The sequence below is a fragment of the Trypanosoma cruzi genome, genomic scaffold (genome assembly GCF_000209065.1).
Source record: "Trypanosoma cruzi strain CL Brener 1047053516805 genomic scaffold, whole genome shotgun sequence".
Lineage (NCBI taxonomy): Eukaryota > Euglenozoa > Kinetoplastea > Trypanosomatida > Trypanosomatidae > Trypanosoma > Trypanosoma cruzi.
Genome location: NW_001849494.1, coordinates 137,925 through 151,063, shown reverse-complemented (window position 1 = coordinate 151,063; position 13,139 = coordinate 137,925). Strand labels below are relative to the sequence as shown.

Below are 13,139 nucleotides of genomic sequence, written 5' to 3'. Positions count from 1 at the left end.
CCCCAGCTAACAACGCCATCAAATGATGTTGTTGGGCGTGACTGCCCCACGGCTGGCGGGTGCTATTCGTCGCACTGCAGGCGACGCGGCTGCCGCCGGGGGGCCGCGCACCCAGCTGCCGTTTCTTCGTAAGGTGGTGCGGGATGCGCTTCGCTCTCCCAACACCCATCAGAGCACGACGCCGTTCAGGCCGTATCCTCCGCTCGGCGCCGGGGAGGAGAAACAACGGAGGAGCGGAGTGATTTACAAGGACACGCAGTGCATCGTCGTGAACGACGCGTTCCCCAAGTCACGGCTGCACTGTCTGGTTCTGCCGTTGGACCTTTCTTTACACTCCCTCAGTGCCTTGCGCATTCAACATGTCCCACTACTGCGCCATCTCATGGACGTCGCGGATCGCTACGTGCAGTTTCTTCGGAAAGACGCCTCGGGGAGCGATTTTGCGTCGCTGTCGTTTGCCACCGGCTTCCACTCGCTCCCGTCACTGCCCCATCTGCACATGCACCTCATTTCCCTGGACTTTGATAGCCCGTACCTGAAGAAGAAGAAGCACTACAACAGCTTTGCCACTCCTTTCTTTCTTCCCGCCGACAGCGTTGTGGAGGACTTGGAGCGAAACAAGTGCATTACGTTGAACCAAGACGTGGTGGGACTGAAGCGCATGGAAGAACAGGAACTGAGTTGTCTTTGGTGCGGCCGTGTCGAGGCGGGGATGCCGCAGCTGAAGGCGCATCTTCGCACGTGTCCCAAGAGCCGCGCCTTTTTGAATTCAACCGACGCAAAATGACCGTTTGGCGGGTGCAGGAATAGTCGGAACGTTTTTTTGGTACCGCATCGGAGAAATACCGAGAAATTGCGCATGGTTTGCCGTCAATGGGGTGATTTGGAGGGTGTACGACCGTCGCTGTTGATGTTTGTTGACAACAAAATAATTATGGTTGCTTCTGTGGCGGGCGCTGTGCCGTCTTTCATTGGATTTTTTTTTTCTCTTCTTTTCTCTTTTTCTTTTTACACGGCCGCAGTTTTTAGGAGGGGAAAGGAAAGGAAAGGGGTGGACGGGCCGTGTGTGTGTGTGTGTGCCTGGGCCTTTTTTCCCCCACACTCGCCTCGCCAGTCTCTCTGCCGCTCTGACCGTGTGGGTCGTTGCACTGGGCGCATGCAGCCTCAGAGCTCGGTGTTTCGTCATCGCGCTCGGCTCCATGAGGAGGCGGAGAACAGCCGCGCGAATGCGGGTGTGATCAGCGAGGCAACGGAGGAGGAGAACAACGAGATCATGCGCGCCCTTTTGGGCGATGTGCGCTCCGTGCGGCACAAATTCACCGCGATGGGCGAGGAGGTGCGGCGCCAGAACACACTACTTGAGAGTCTTGACGCGGTTTTTGCCCGCACACGCGTGCGTCTGGGACGGACGCTGCGTCAGTTGGATGTGGCGGGGGTGACGAGTGTCACGCACATGTGGGTGTTGTTTGTGTTTGTCATTGTTGTCTTTATGCTGATATACTTCATGCTGAAGTTTGGCTGATGTCGTACATGCGTCTTGGAGCTGACGTGCATGCATTCTTTCTCTCTTTTTCTCCCTCCCTCTCTCTCTCTCTGTGTGTGTGTGTGCGGGAGGGGGCACTTGACGAGGCCGATGCGCCCTCCACACGAACACGTGTTTGACTGCCTCTTCCCTTCACTCTCTTCTTGTCTGACCGAACAGCAATAGGGTGAGAGAAAAAAAAAACAACAACACAAAAACACAAAAAGGTGGCGTTTTCTTCTTCCGTTTTTATATAAAGCAGTGAACTGTTTATTTATTTGTATTTATTTTTTCGAAGAGCAACAGCAACAACAAAAGCAGCGGCAGCGGCAGCGGCAGCGGCAGCAATTTAACTTAAAAATCAAAAATATTAAATTAATATTTCAACTACTTTTAACCAACGAGGAGGAGGAGAAAATAAAAAAAAAAAAAAAAAAACAAAAAAAAAGAAAAAAGAAAAAAACGATCACAACTTTAAAAAAAAAAAAAATCCAACTAAACTCACTACTGTCATATAAAAAATACCAAAAAATACCCCCCCCCCCTCCCCCAGATTGGAGTAAAGAAGGAAGTAAAACTTCTGTTATCTTTTTTTAGGGCATACCGTCGCTGGGGAGAAACTGAGAGGAGGGGAAATTAAATTAACCGCAAATTTGAACCTCAACGAAAGAAAAAAGGAAAAACAAAAGGAACCAACAATCAACATTGAAGGATAGAGGGGGAGAGGGAGAGAAAAGAAAAAACAAAAAAAGTAGAAAAGTGAGAGGGGGAAGGAAAAAAAGAGTGGGAGGAGAATAACAGTGAGAAATAAAGAAGTCAAGAAAATAAAGGCTTTTGGTTTTCTTTTAGAATTATATATATATATATCATACCGGCTTTTTTTTTTTTTTTTTGCCTCTCTCTCTGTGTGTGTGTGTGTCTGCATTGATTGAGGCCACTGAATTCACGATGGCTTCCTTTTGGTTTATTCAGTTCAGGGCCTTCCTCTGGAAGGTTTTCCTGCAGCGTTGGAGGGCACCGGTGTCGACTCTTGCCGAGCTGCTGCTGCCTTGCGTTTTTACGCTTCTTCTGGCCTTGGGCTACTGGTTTTCCACGACAACGAAGGTACCCGTTACAGATTATTCTGGAACACAACCGATGGATATGTCGTCGTTGCTTCCGGCCTTTTTCTGTCAAAACATGTCAAGCCCACGTCCGTTTGGCCGCAGGTTACACGTAGGTCCATGCGGACCGGCAGGGCCAAGTACCATGTGTTTCCCTTTTGTGCGGGATGGGGCTCTCTGCGTGCGCGACCGTGGGACTTTTTCTAAGGTTATGTTTGGTGTGTACTATGCCTCAGGCCCTATTAAGGTCCCTACCCTGGATGCCTATCTTGCACTGTCTGCATTCGTGTCGCACGAATCGCGGAGAACGGGTTCCACGTTTTTCAGCCGCTCGGCACAGGCGAGTTTGTCACATTATGGAGACCTTCTGGTGGCTGGGAAAGACGGGGACACATCCTTTGCCTCGGGGTTTGTCAAATATTGCAGCGATGTCAGCGCTCTTTGTGCCGAGGTGGTGCATAAGGATCGTGTTTTCCCAACGTTAGCCGAAGCGGAGAAGTTTGCCCTGAAGCATGACGACAGGGTCTGGGCCATTGTGGAGTTGCCTACTCCCCTTCCAGGATCGCCAGCAGCGGCAGGGGTGGAAGGAACCATATTCTCCATTAGCATGAACTATACCGCCACCCCATGGACGTTTGAATCAAAAATGCAGTTTTTCAAGGGGTTGGGCGATAACGACTATATGTTGTACGTGGCAAGCGGATTTATGACGCTGCAGAATGTTGTACAGCAATTCTACGCGCGTTATCGACTTGACAAGGCGCCCCCGCCACCTCCATCTGGAGCCAATGCCACAGGCATTTTTGAATTTGTTAACCTTCAAGGACCACCGCTGATACCCATGCCAGCTCCGCCATATGTCGACAACAGTTTTTACTCTCGCTGGGCATACTTCATGCCGCTTGTGGCGATGCTTGCTGCTCTCTTCCCAGTGACGAAGCTTGTGAGTTGGATCGTTGAGGAGAAGTCACTCAGAATTCGAGAAGCCATGCAAATTATGGGACTTCGCTGGTCATGTATGGCACTTGGGTGGTTTATCTCTGCATTCTTGATGGATTTTGTTGCCTCGCTTCTCGCCGCCATGGTTTTCCGGCTCAGTTTTTTTAGTTACGTGAACTTTGGCGTGCTATTCTTTCTCTATTTCAGTTTTATGCAGCAGAACACCGCCCTGAGCTTGTTTTTGAGCTCTTTATTCACCAATCCTCGGATTGCGGGGGCAGTTGGGGCTTTGTGCATTTTCCTTTGCAGTATGCCGTACTACTCATTTCCTGATGGTATGAGCATGCTGCGGCTCGTGACGATGAGTTTCGTTCCATGTGTCGCCTACGCCAAAGCCTTCGATGAGCTTGCCAAGTATGCCTCCTTTGGCTACAAATTCACGTGGAAGAATACACGGGTTGGTGACTACAACGTTGCCATGGCGATTGGACTGATGTGGGCATCCTCAGGCATTATGTGGATTTTTTGGATTTATTTGGATCAAGTGTTGCCGTCTTCGATTGGTCGTCGCAGACATCCCTTGTTTTTCCTTTCGTGGGTTCGCAAGTTGTTTCCCTGCTGCTTCTGCTGCTGTGACCGCGAAGGTTCTGAAATTAGCGAAAAAGACTTACAAAACACGAGGAAATTCTCTAATGGACTTGCGTCTGCTTCTGTAGGGACACTTCCGCCGCATGACGGGAAGCCCGTCGACGAGGAGGTAAACTCCCATGCGGTGGTATTTCGTAAACTTCACAAGGTGTATGAAACCGGGGGCATTATTGGATGGCTGTACCTTTTTCTTACGGGGCTGCGCCGTGATGGGGATCGCCGTGAGGCAGTACGCGATGTTTCTTTTAATATGGATTTTGGGAAGATAAATGCACTGCTCGGCCCCAACGGTTCCGGCAAAACAACTCTGATGGGTATTGCCACTGGCATGGTGACACCCACGAGTGGTGACGTTTACATATGCGGCCACAATGCGGCATATAAACTGCACAAGTGCCGAGAGCATATTGGGTACTGCCCACAGTCGGATATTGTGTGGAATCGACTGACAGTGGAGGAGCATCTCACTTTCTATGCCCGCATGAAAGTTAGTGGGGGATGGGACGTACGGGAACAAGTGGACGCTATCGTCGCCAGCATGCAATTAGAGGAAAAGCGTCATTGCATTGCAAAAAGTCTATCTTCTGGTCAGAGGAGGCGCTTGTGCGTTGGCATAGCCCTAATTGGGAAACCTGATCTCCTTTTCTTGGACGAACCAACAGCCGGGATGGACATGCGAGGCAGAAAGGCGGTGTATGACGCGCTCCAGAAGGGCCGTGACACCCGTGCGGTCATGGTTTCAACCCACCTGCTGGATGAGGCAGATCGTATTGGGGACAAGATCCTCCTCATGCATGAGGGCGCTCTGTGTGGTGCGGGGTCATCCTTGTTTTTGAAGTCTAAGATGGACGTTGGGTACGTTGTGACATGCGTGGTGGAGAGCTGTTCCTCTGAGATGGAGGAGAATATTTGCATCAGCCGTCTCACGGAATTTGTACGTGAAAAGTCATACCCCGGGCATTCCCGTAACATGTCTACAGAGCTGCATTCCATTTCCACAAAATGCAAGCTGCTGGGTATCGAGCGCCGTGGCCGCGAGATATCATTTCGTTTTCCACTATCTTTGCTCTCGGCTTCAGGAAGCGCCATCATCCGTGCCCTGGAGGAGGAGCGGGAGGCACTTTGCCTGCGCAGCATTGGCTTGAGTCTGACGACACTGCAGGATGTTATGGAGTATCTGACAAAAAGGCAACCATCAACGATGGCTACGGCGCCCTCAAATGAGCCACTAACTGATAAAGCGACGGAGCATGGAATTTCCATCCAGATAGAGGGTATGGGCTCGAACCAAGGGTCTTGTTTCGGTACGGCCGTTGGCTGCGAGATGAATAGAGACAACAGCAGCATGTCGCTTCTGAATGAGACCCGCAATTTGCATGATGAGAGTGAGTACTACAATCCGCATAGGCAGTCATTGGCCAGACACTTTGCCGTACTTTTTATGAAACGTGTACACTGCGCCAAGAGAGACCTTCGTCTCGTCGTGTTTCAGATTCTCTTACCTGTGGTCTTCCTCAGTCTTGCCCTTTTGACAGACCTTATGAGTCCACCGAAGCAGCCGGCACTCACCCTTGACGCGTCACTGTATCCAGGTTACGACACCCAGCCGTATTCAGAGGTCATGTGGACAGTCTCATCTAAATTTCCAGACGTATTTGATGTGGAGAGAAGTAATATGTCTACTGCTTTTGGACCGTATTACACGCCTATCAGGGCCAAATGCGATGTGGAAAATTGCAGTCAGCCACTCTCTGCTGAGCTGATCCCTGATATAAGGACACATCCAGCTACCCGTTATATCGCACTTGCCCTTACAAGCGCACAGGGAAAAAAAGGCACACCGACTTCTATTCTTATGCACAACGTCTCCGCCCGTCACTCAGCGCCTCAGTCCCTTAATGCACTTTATAATGTCGTCAATCACCAGTTGTTTGGTCAAGGCTCAATGACAACTGCGCGGAATGTGCCTATGCACGTGGGACCATTTGAACAGAAAATGGTAAGTGCATTCCGGCGTGTTATATTTGGGATCTTTATCCTTTTGCCCTTCACATTTATCCCAAGTAACACTGTCAGTTTTATGGTAAGGGAGCGTCAAAGCGGTTCTCGACACCTTCAGTGGCTTGCGGGTGCAAATGTTGTTGCATTCTGGCTGAGTTCCATGCTATTTGACTTCTGCTGCTACCTTGTGACCGAGGCGCTTGCGATGATCATCTTTGTCATATTCAAGCGAACGGAATTTATTGGTGAGCCTAAAACAGTGGTGGCATCCTTGACACTCTTTACGGTGTTTGGAATCAGTTCCGTTCCATTCAGCTACGTTGTCAGCTTTTTTTTCAGTTCCCCTTTTGTCGCCCAGGGCGTTGTTCTTATCGCAAACTTTGTTCTTGGATTCTTGTGGGTCATGGGAGAGCAGATTATTGGCGGGATCAAAGAGCTGGAAACTTTTGTGACGCGCACGACACACGTCCTGCGTGTCATCCCGTCCGTTTCTTTTGGTGAAGGTATATTCACCTTGTCAGGTGTGGAGCTGGCGAATATGATGTTTCCTGAACGAAAGCGACCAAATCTCTTTGACAAACTTGAGTTTGTTGAAGGCAAGTTCAGGGGCGGCATTGGAACGGCTCTCATTTACATGTCATGCACCCTTGTCGTCTCCCTCTTGTTACTGGCCCTGCTTGAGTACGCACGCATACAGCGTGTCAAGTGGTTTTTTACCCGGATGTCATGCAGTAAGAGGAAGAACAAGAAGTCGTCGAATCAAAACGCTGACGCGCCACCGTCTGCGCCTTGCATTTGCCATCAGCGTGAGGCGAATATGAATATTGATGCTTCCGTCGCACGGGAGGAGGAGGAGGTTTGCCGCAACGAGACAGGCCGCATTGAGGATTGTATCACACTTCAGCACATCACAAAGAAATATGGCGGTACCCACCGGCCTGCTCTTGACGACCTCTCGCTCGGTGTCCACAAGGGCGAAATTATGGCCTTGCTGGGTCTCAACGGCGCCGGCAAGACTACGGCGGTCGGTATTTTGGCTGGTGAGGTGGTCCCGACTTCGGGTTCAGCGTACATTAATCATCTTTCTGTTCTCCGCTCCGCCTCGCGCAGCTATGTCGGTTACTGTCCACAGAAGGACGCTCTTATTGACCACTTGTCGCCGGGCGAACACCTGAGGCTCTACGCAGGTCTGCGTGGTGCCACTGACAAATATATCCGTAAAGAGATTCCCAAACTACTCGATGCGCTGGGCCTCACGTCACAGAAGAACACCCCGGCGTACTCGTTGAGCGTTGGAAACAAGAGACGTCTCTCACTTGCCGTGGCCCTGGTTGGTGGTACCACGAGTGTGCTGCTCGACGAGCCTACTGCTGGCATGGACGCCACCGCCCGCCGGCAAACGTGTGCTGTGGTCAGACGACTAACGCGGGCAAAATCTGTTATTCTCACAACGCACCTGCTCGATGAAACGGAGGCTCTTGCAGACCGTGTTGCCTTTATCTCAAAAGGGAAGCTGCGATGTGTTGGGACGCCACAGGAGTTGAGAACACATTACACGAACGACTCCGTTTACACCGTGCGCGTGGTGTTCGCTGATGGTTGTGGGGCCATTGATGCCACCGGCGACGTCATGAAACGCCTACGTGAGTTATTCCGGACCTCCTCTTCGACGGAGGGGGAAGAATGCGTCTTGGAGGGCGTCGTCGGTCGCACTGTGACCCTGTTGGTGCAGCAGAGCCTTTCGCAAATTTGCAGCGTTGCAAGTGAAATCCGTGAAGGAGGATTGGAGGGGCTTCCACCGGTGGTTCAAGTGAGCGCGACGCAGGCGACGCTGGAGGACATTCTGCTGAGCATCTGAATTTTTTCCACAGCGAAGTAGGAAAGGTAAATACCCACACACGTCCGCATGCTGTAAGTCTCTTTGTTTTTGTTTCGGGGGGAACCGCGCCGGGGGCTGACTGAAATAATTAAGGGAACGGAAGGAAGAAACGTGCTGCGCCACCGGAGGGGGGAGAGTGACTGGTATCTCCACCGAAAAAGAAAAAAAGTAAACAACAAAAAAAGAGTAAACGAAGGATCCATCGAGAAATGGGGGTGGGAGGGGCAAATTTTTAATTTTTAATTTTTATTTTTTATTTTTTATTTTTTATTAATTGTCATTTTGGCTTTGAAACCAAGGAGAAAAAAGGGGTTTGGTGGTGTGTGTGTGGGGCAACGGAAGAAAATAAAATCGGTGACGAAATAAGCCGCTAAAAACGACGGCGAGTAGTGGAGGAAGTGCATCGATGAAAAAAATGCGTGTATTGGGGATATTGTCACTGGGGAGTTTTTTTTATTGGAAAGGGAAAGAGGGGTGCGAATGAAAAGTAACAGATGTGGGCGTCCCGTACGACGTCTCCCGCGGGTGCGCCTTGGGCTTTTTAGCCTTTTGGACTGCGTGGCTGCTGCAAGGGGCACATTGTTATCGTATTTTCTTTGTCCTATATATATATATAAATATGTTTGCCCGAACATATTTGAGGACTCGCATGACGGTATGATGTGTCACTGGGCTTCATGGCGTTAGAACTGTTTCCCCCGACAAGATGGGGCAATTGGCCCTGGCGTACCACGCTGAGACGGCCGGGGGGATTGTTAGGGGATCTTTTTTTTGTCTGCGTCACATTCATTCTACCAGTCGAAGGCACGCATCGACCGTGGGAATGAAGGAACGGAGGAAGAACAGGAGAATTTCTTTCTGTTGGGTGCGGAGGGATGCGTGTTTGTGTTTGTGCGTGTGTACTGTTGGGAACACTCTTTTTTTATTTTTTTCCCTTCTGCCTTTTCTTCTTTTAGTAGCAGCAGTTCGAGCACGACTGAGTGTTTCTGTTGCGGCGAGGACACAACGACACCCCCATCTGAATTGGCGCTTTGCCCCGTTCGTCTGTGGTGACGGGGGTCCTTTTTACCCGTTTTGGCCACCGGCGACTTTCAATTCGTGGACGAGTGGCACTCGATTTTGTTTCCTGTTTTTTATTCATTTGGTTGTTTTTTTTCTCTGCGTGTGTTTGATTGAATTTATTCGTGGGCGTGGGCGGGATGACAAGAAGGTGGGATGCTCCTCCGGGCCCCGCTGCGCGCGTCACGGGCGACTCGACTCGACTGATTTCGTCGGACCTCTTATGCCCCTCGGAAGAGTCGGCCCAGCGACAACGCCGGTATGTTGCCCCAGGGCACGCCATCCCCGATGGTGCGGGACAAGCGGGCAGCCAAAACCAGCAACCGCATTTTCGTCAGAGTTGCCCTCGACCTGTAACGCAAAACTTGGTTCCGCCCGCCCCACACGTGGCGCCCAGCACTGGGCGACATCAAGATCTACCGCATGATCATCCCTCCCATTCTCGTGGAAATTATGGCGTGGAGGAGAACAGGAGGCATGTATGCATTCGTATGTTTCTTCCGCCATCATTTCCGGATACAAACGCGCGTGGAGAAAAAAAGAACCGTGAGCTGCGTTCTTGGCGTGACTTACCGGCAAACCCTCTCAATGGACTTCCCGGGTTGGCAACCCAGGTGATGCCCGTAGATCGTGAGGAATGCAATTTTTACTGCGATGCCTGCCAGAAAGGGTTTCTTTCCCAAGAGCGATACGACGGGCATATGATGGACCATGTCTGGTGTACCATGCCAGGCTGCCGCTTTACTTGTCTAAAGGGCAAGGAGTGGAAGATGGAGATGCATATGGAGACGCTTCACAATCGTCCGGATGCACCCAATCTTGCGGACGTTGGAGCGTATCTGTCACAACGAAGGCAGCGTTTTCCCACACAAGATGCGGTGAAATCAAAGGTAGAGGAACTATTTTACAAGGCATCCAGGGGAGTTATCATTCCGGACGAACGTCGGCGGTGGCTGCGCCAGCATGGCGTCTTGGTGAAGAAAAATCCCCGAACAGAGGAGACATATATTGATTCGGATGCACTACGACGGCCCGCAAATGCCGCAACAAATAAAGCAGTTGAAGGACACCAGGGACAAAAAGAACAACAACAACAACAACAGCAGCAGCAGCAGAACGACGAGGAAAGTGGGGAGAAGGAGGAGAACACGGAGATGAATGTTCCACCGGTTTCCATTAAAAATCCACATGAAGAGGGGATTACTGTAAAGGAAAATCCCTCGGTGGCAGCGCCAAACCCTTCAGCCCACGGCCGTCCAAAGCGGATTATTCCTCTTGGCCCAAACGGTACCCTGACACGAGGCCAGAAGGTGCAGCTTATTCGTGACAGATATCGTGATGCAAAGACCGTTCCTCGCTTCTACGTGTGTCACCGCTGTGGGGAGAAGGGCAACCATTGGGTTGACGAATGCCCCAAGAGGGACGACGAGAACTTTGGACGGCAAACCGTTTGGGGTGAGGAGCGTCTTGAGCCGGCACGGCAGAAACACCGCACGGAGGGCGAAAAGGAAGAAGAGAAAGCAAAAACAAAAAACATAAATGAGAATGAGGGACAAATGGAGGACATCCCTTCACTCCCAGGAGGTGGTGGGAGGAACACAAAAGGCAGCACGACAGCTTTTTGCGAAGGAAAGGACCTGGCGGAGGATGACGGGACCTTGGAGATTGTGGAGGATGACGGTGACCCGCCGGCCGAATCGTCTGCGAGGAGGGACGACGCCGCGGGAGACTCAACAAACCCGACGACGGAGGTCAGCCGAATGTTGGCGCCTGTTGCCGCCGCCACCCTAACGGAAAAAAAGGGGAAAGCACAACAGAGGGTATCGTCACGATCTCGCACTCGGCCGCCCCCGCCACCCACACTGTATGAGCGTCTGGTGGAATCCCGAAAAGCGAATGAGCAGGGCCTTCTTCTTCAGGCCTTTCGTTTTTTTGTCATGCGTAGATTTTTTGAGCCGCTGTGAAACGACGCATGTCACCTATGCTTCTAAGGGTGACTGCAGCGGCATCTACATGCCACACAATTAATTATTACCACGTTGCCCGCCGGTGGAGGGTGTGGTGTGTACGCGCGGTTGAAGGAGAAAAAAAAAAAAAAAAGGGAAATCAGACGAAAAAAAAAAAAAAAAAAAAAAAAGAAAAAAAGAGAAAAAAGGTAAGGAAAGCGTAAATTGTGAGTCTATCTATCTATCTATCTATTTATCTATCACTCTCTCTCTCTCTCTCTCTCTCTATATATATATATATATATATATATATATATATATATATATATATCCGTATGGATGGATACATTTTTTTTTTTTGGTGCGGGCCGATTTCTAAACACTTTTTCTTTTTTTTTTTTTTTTTTTATTTTCTAATTTTCTTCTCTTGTGCATTTCCCGATGCGGTCGTTGTGGAAATCGTCGGGGCGTCACTGCCCTTCCCACGCGGGACGTCCTTCTTTTGTTCTTGCATCCAGCCTTCCTTCATCTCCTTCTTTTTGTTTACCCCCGACCCCCGCGCTTTTTCTTCGGCGCACGTGTGTGTCTGTTAGGAGGGGAGTTACAAGTCGTTGTTTTGCGGCCCATCGGACACGGCAGTCAGAAGGGCAAAAAGAAAAAAATAATAATAAAAAATAAAATAAATCAGCGAAGGCAACAATCGCAAAAAAGACAAACACACACAAAAGAGAACAACAACCAAAAAGAGAAGGATAAAACAAAGAACGGAGGTTATATCCAGTGCGTCACCACCGCCATGCCGACGGAAGTTGTAAACGCCACAAACGGTCCCTGTAGGACCGAGCTGATGGGGCAGCTCATCAGCAACTGTGGCTGCTCGACAGGCTCGGCATCAAGACCCTCGTCAGCCGTTAGCGCTGTGAACCGCCTTGTGGCGTTTGTTGACGCCGACAGCTCGGCATCAACGACGTGCAGCACAGCAGATGCCGGTGCATCTGTTTTTCTTCCGCCGTCGACCCGCATATCCTTTGACTTCATTGGAGTGTTTGGGGTAACGAACGAGATGCTTGAGGAGCTGTACGATGCGTTTGATGTGAATCGACGCGGTGGCGTGGAGCGTTCTCTGATGCGTGAGATGATGAAATCCGGCTTCTCCAATTACGGTGCGCCTTGTGGCGATAAGGACATTGACCGGTTGTTTGAGCGCATTGTGCCGTACAGCGTCCGTCGCCGGAAGGAGGAGAGCAACGAGGATGAGGATTTGATGTCGTTCAATGAATTCTGTGCTCTTTTTTTGTCGTGGCTGCGGCTGTGAGCCGGCTGTGGGCGTGGGTGGTCCGCAGGAGGAGGGCGGAAAACTGAAAGGAAGAAGAGAATGAAAAAAAAAAAAAAAACAAAACAAAAAAACAAAACGAAAAAAAAAATCACAACGGGTGGCTGCGGAGCGCAAAGTAAATGCACGTGCACCCAAACGAAAGAGGAGAGGAATAGGAATATGTAAACAGGAAATTTGAAAGCGTGTGGTGTGTGTGTGTGTGTGTGTGAGGCGCACGGCAAGCTCACGTACGACTGCAGCGAGCTGAAGCAAAGAAGGGGGAGTCGGAGACGAACCGGGTGAACCCGGGAGGGAGAAAAAAAGAAAAGAAAAAAAAAAGAGAGGGGGGAGAGGCTCTCTGCGATGTAGAGTGATGAAAATAATGAGAATGTATTAAAAGAACGAGGAAAACGTCTTCTTCAAACACAAACAAACAAACAAAAAAACAAGCAGGCGACTTCTCAGATGTATTGAAGTGACAAGTGATTATTATTATTATTAATATGGTTTTTCCTTCCCTTTTTTCTTTTCTTTATTGACTGTTTTTTGAGGTGCGGTGATATTTTTTTTCTCTTCTTGTCACGCCAGTTGTTCTGTTGGTCATTAGCATCCGATTTTGATTCCTTTTTTCTTTTTTTCTTTTTTACGCATTTTGTTTTCTGCAAGCAAAAGCTGGTGGAAGCCCCACTTTATTATTATTTTTTTTTTCTTTGTGTGTCTTGCTTTC

At 49.9% G+C, this 13,139-nt stretch overlaps 5 protein-coding genes across 5 annotated transcripts, besides 17 other annotated features; all 5 read left to right on the top strand.

The window, feature by feature from the left end:
- Positions 1 to 13,139: part of a sequence feature (heterozygous, non-Esmeraldo-like haplotype) that runs on past the window's edge.
- Positions 23 to 787, top strand: Tc00.1047053506989.50 (hypothetical protein, conserved; the record flags this gene model as incomplete). Its single annotated transcript, XM_813547.1, has 1 exon — positions 23 to 787. One exon carries the CDS (start codon positions 23 to 25, stop codon positions 785 to 787), a length of 765 nt encoding a protein of 254 aa, XP_818640.1.
- Positions 977 to 1,010: a sequence feature (A-rich).
- Tc00.1047053506989.40 (Golgi vesicular membrane trafficking protein, putative) lies at positions 1,157 to 1,522 on the top strand (the record flags this gene model as incomplete). The annotated part of the gene is made up of 1 exon (XM_813546.1): positions 1,157 to 1,522. The coding sequence occupies one exon, from the start codon at positions 1,157 to 1,159 to the stop codon at positions 1,520 to 1,522; it is 366 nt and encodes a 121-aa protein (XP_818639.1).
- Positions 1,559 to 1,595: a microsatellite.
- Positions 1,869 to 1,906: a sequence feature (AT_rich).
- Positions 1,937 to 1,985: a microsatellite.
- Positions 2,185 to 2,346: a sequence feature (CT-rich).
- Positions 2,471 to 8,071, top strand: Tc00.1047053506989.30 (ABC transporter, putative; the record flags this gene model as incomplete). The annotated part of the gene is made up of 1 exon (XM_813545.1): positions 2,471 to 8,071. One exon carries the CDS (start codon positions 2,471 to 2,473, stop codon positions 8,069 to 8,071), a length of 5,601 nt encoding a protein of 1,866 aa, XP_818638.1.
- Positions 8,323 to 8,376: a sequence feature (A-rich).
- On the top strand, positions 9,292 to 11,115 carry Tc00.1047053506989.20 (hypothetical protein, conserved; the record flags this gene model as incomplete). The annotated part of the gene is made up of 1 exon (XM_813544.1): positions 9,292 to 11,115. One exon carries the CDS (start codon positions 9,292 to 9,294, stop codon positions 11,113 to 11,115), a length of 1,824 nt encoding a protein of 607 aa, XP_818637.1.
- Positions 10,227 to 10,265: a microsatellite.
- Positions 11,236 to 11,305: a sequence feature (T-rich).
- Positions 11,330 to 11,359: a microsatellite.
- Positions 11,361 to 11,384: a microsatellite.
- Positions 11,384 to 11,428: a microsatellite.
- Positions 11,481 to 11,510: a microsatellite.
- Positions 11,749 to 11,861: a sequence feature (T-rich).
- On the top strand, positions 11,894 to 12,412 carry Tc00.1047053506989.10 (hypothetical protein, conserved; the record flags this gene model as incomplete). Its single annotated transcript, XM_813543.1, has 1 exon — positions 11,894 to 12,412. One exon carries the CDS (start codon positions 11,894 to 11,896, stop codon positions 12,410 to 12,412), a length of 519 nt encoding a protein of 172 aa, XP_818636.1.
- Positions 12,476 to 12,521: a microsatellite.
- Positions 12,616 to 12,641: a microsatellite.
- Positions 12,838 to 12,864: a microsatellite.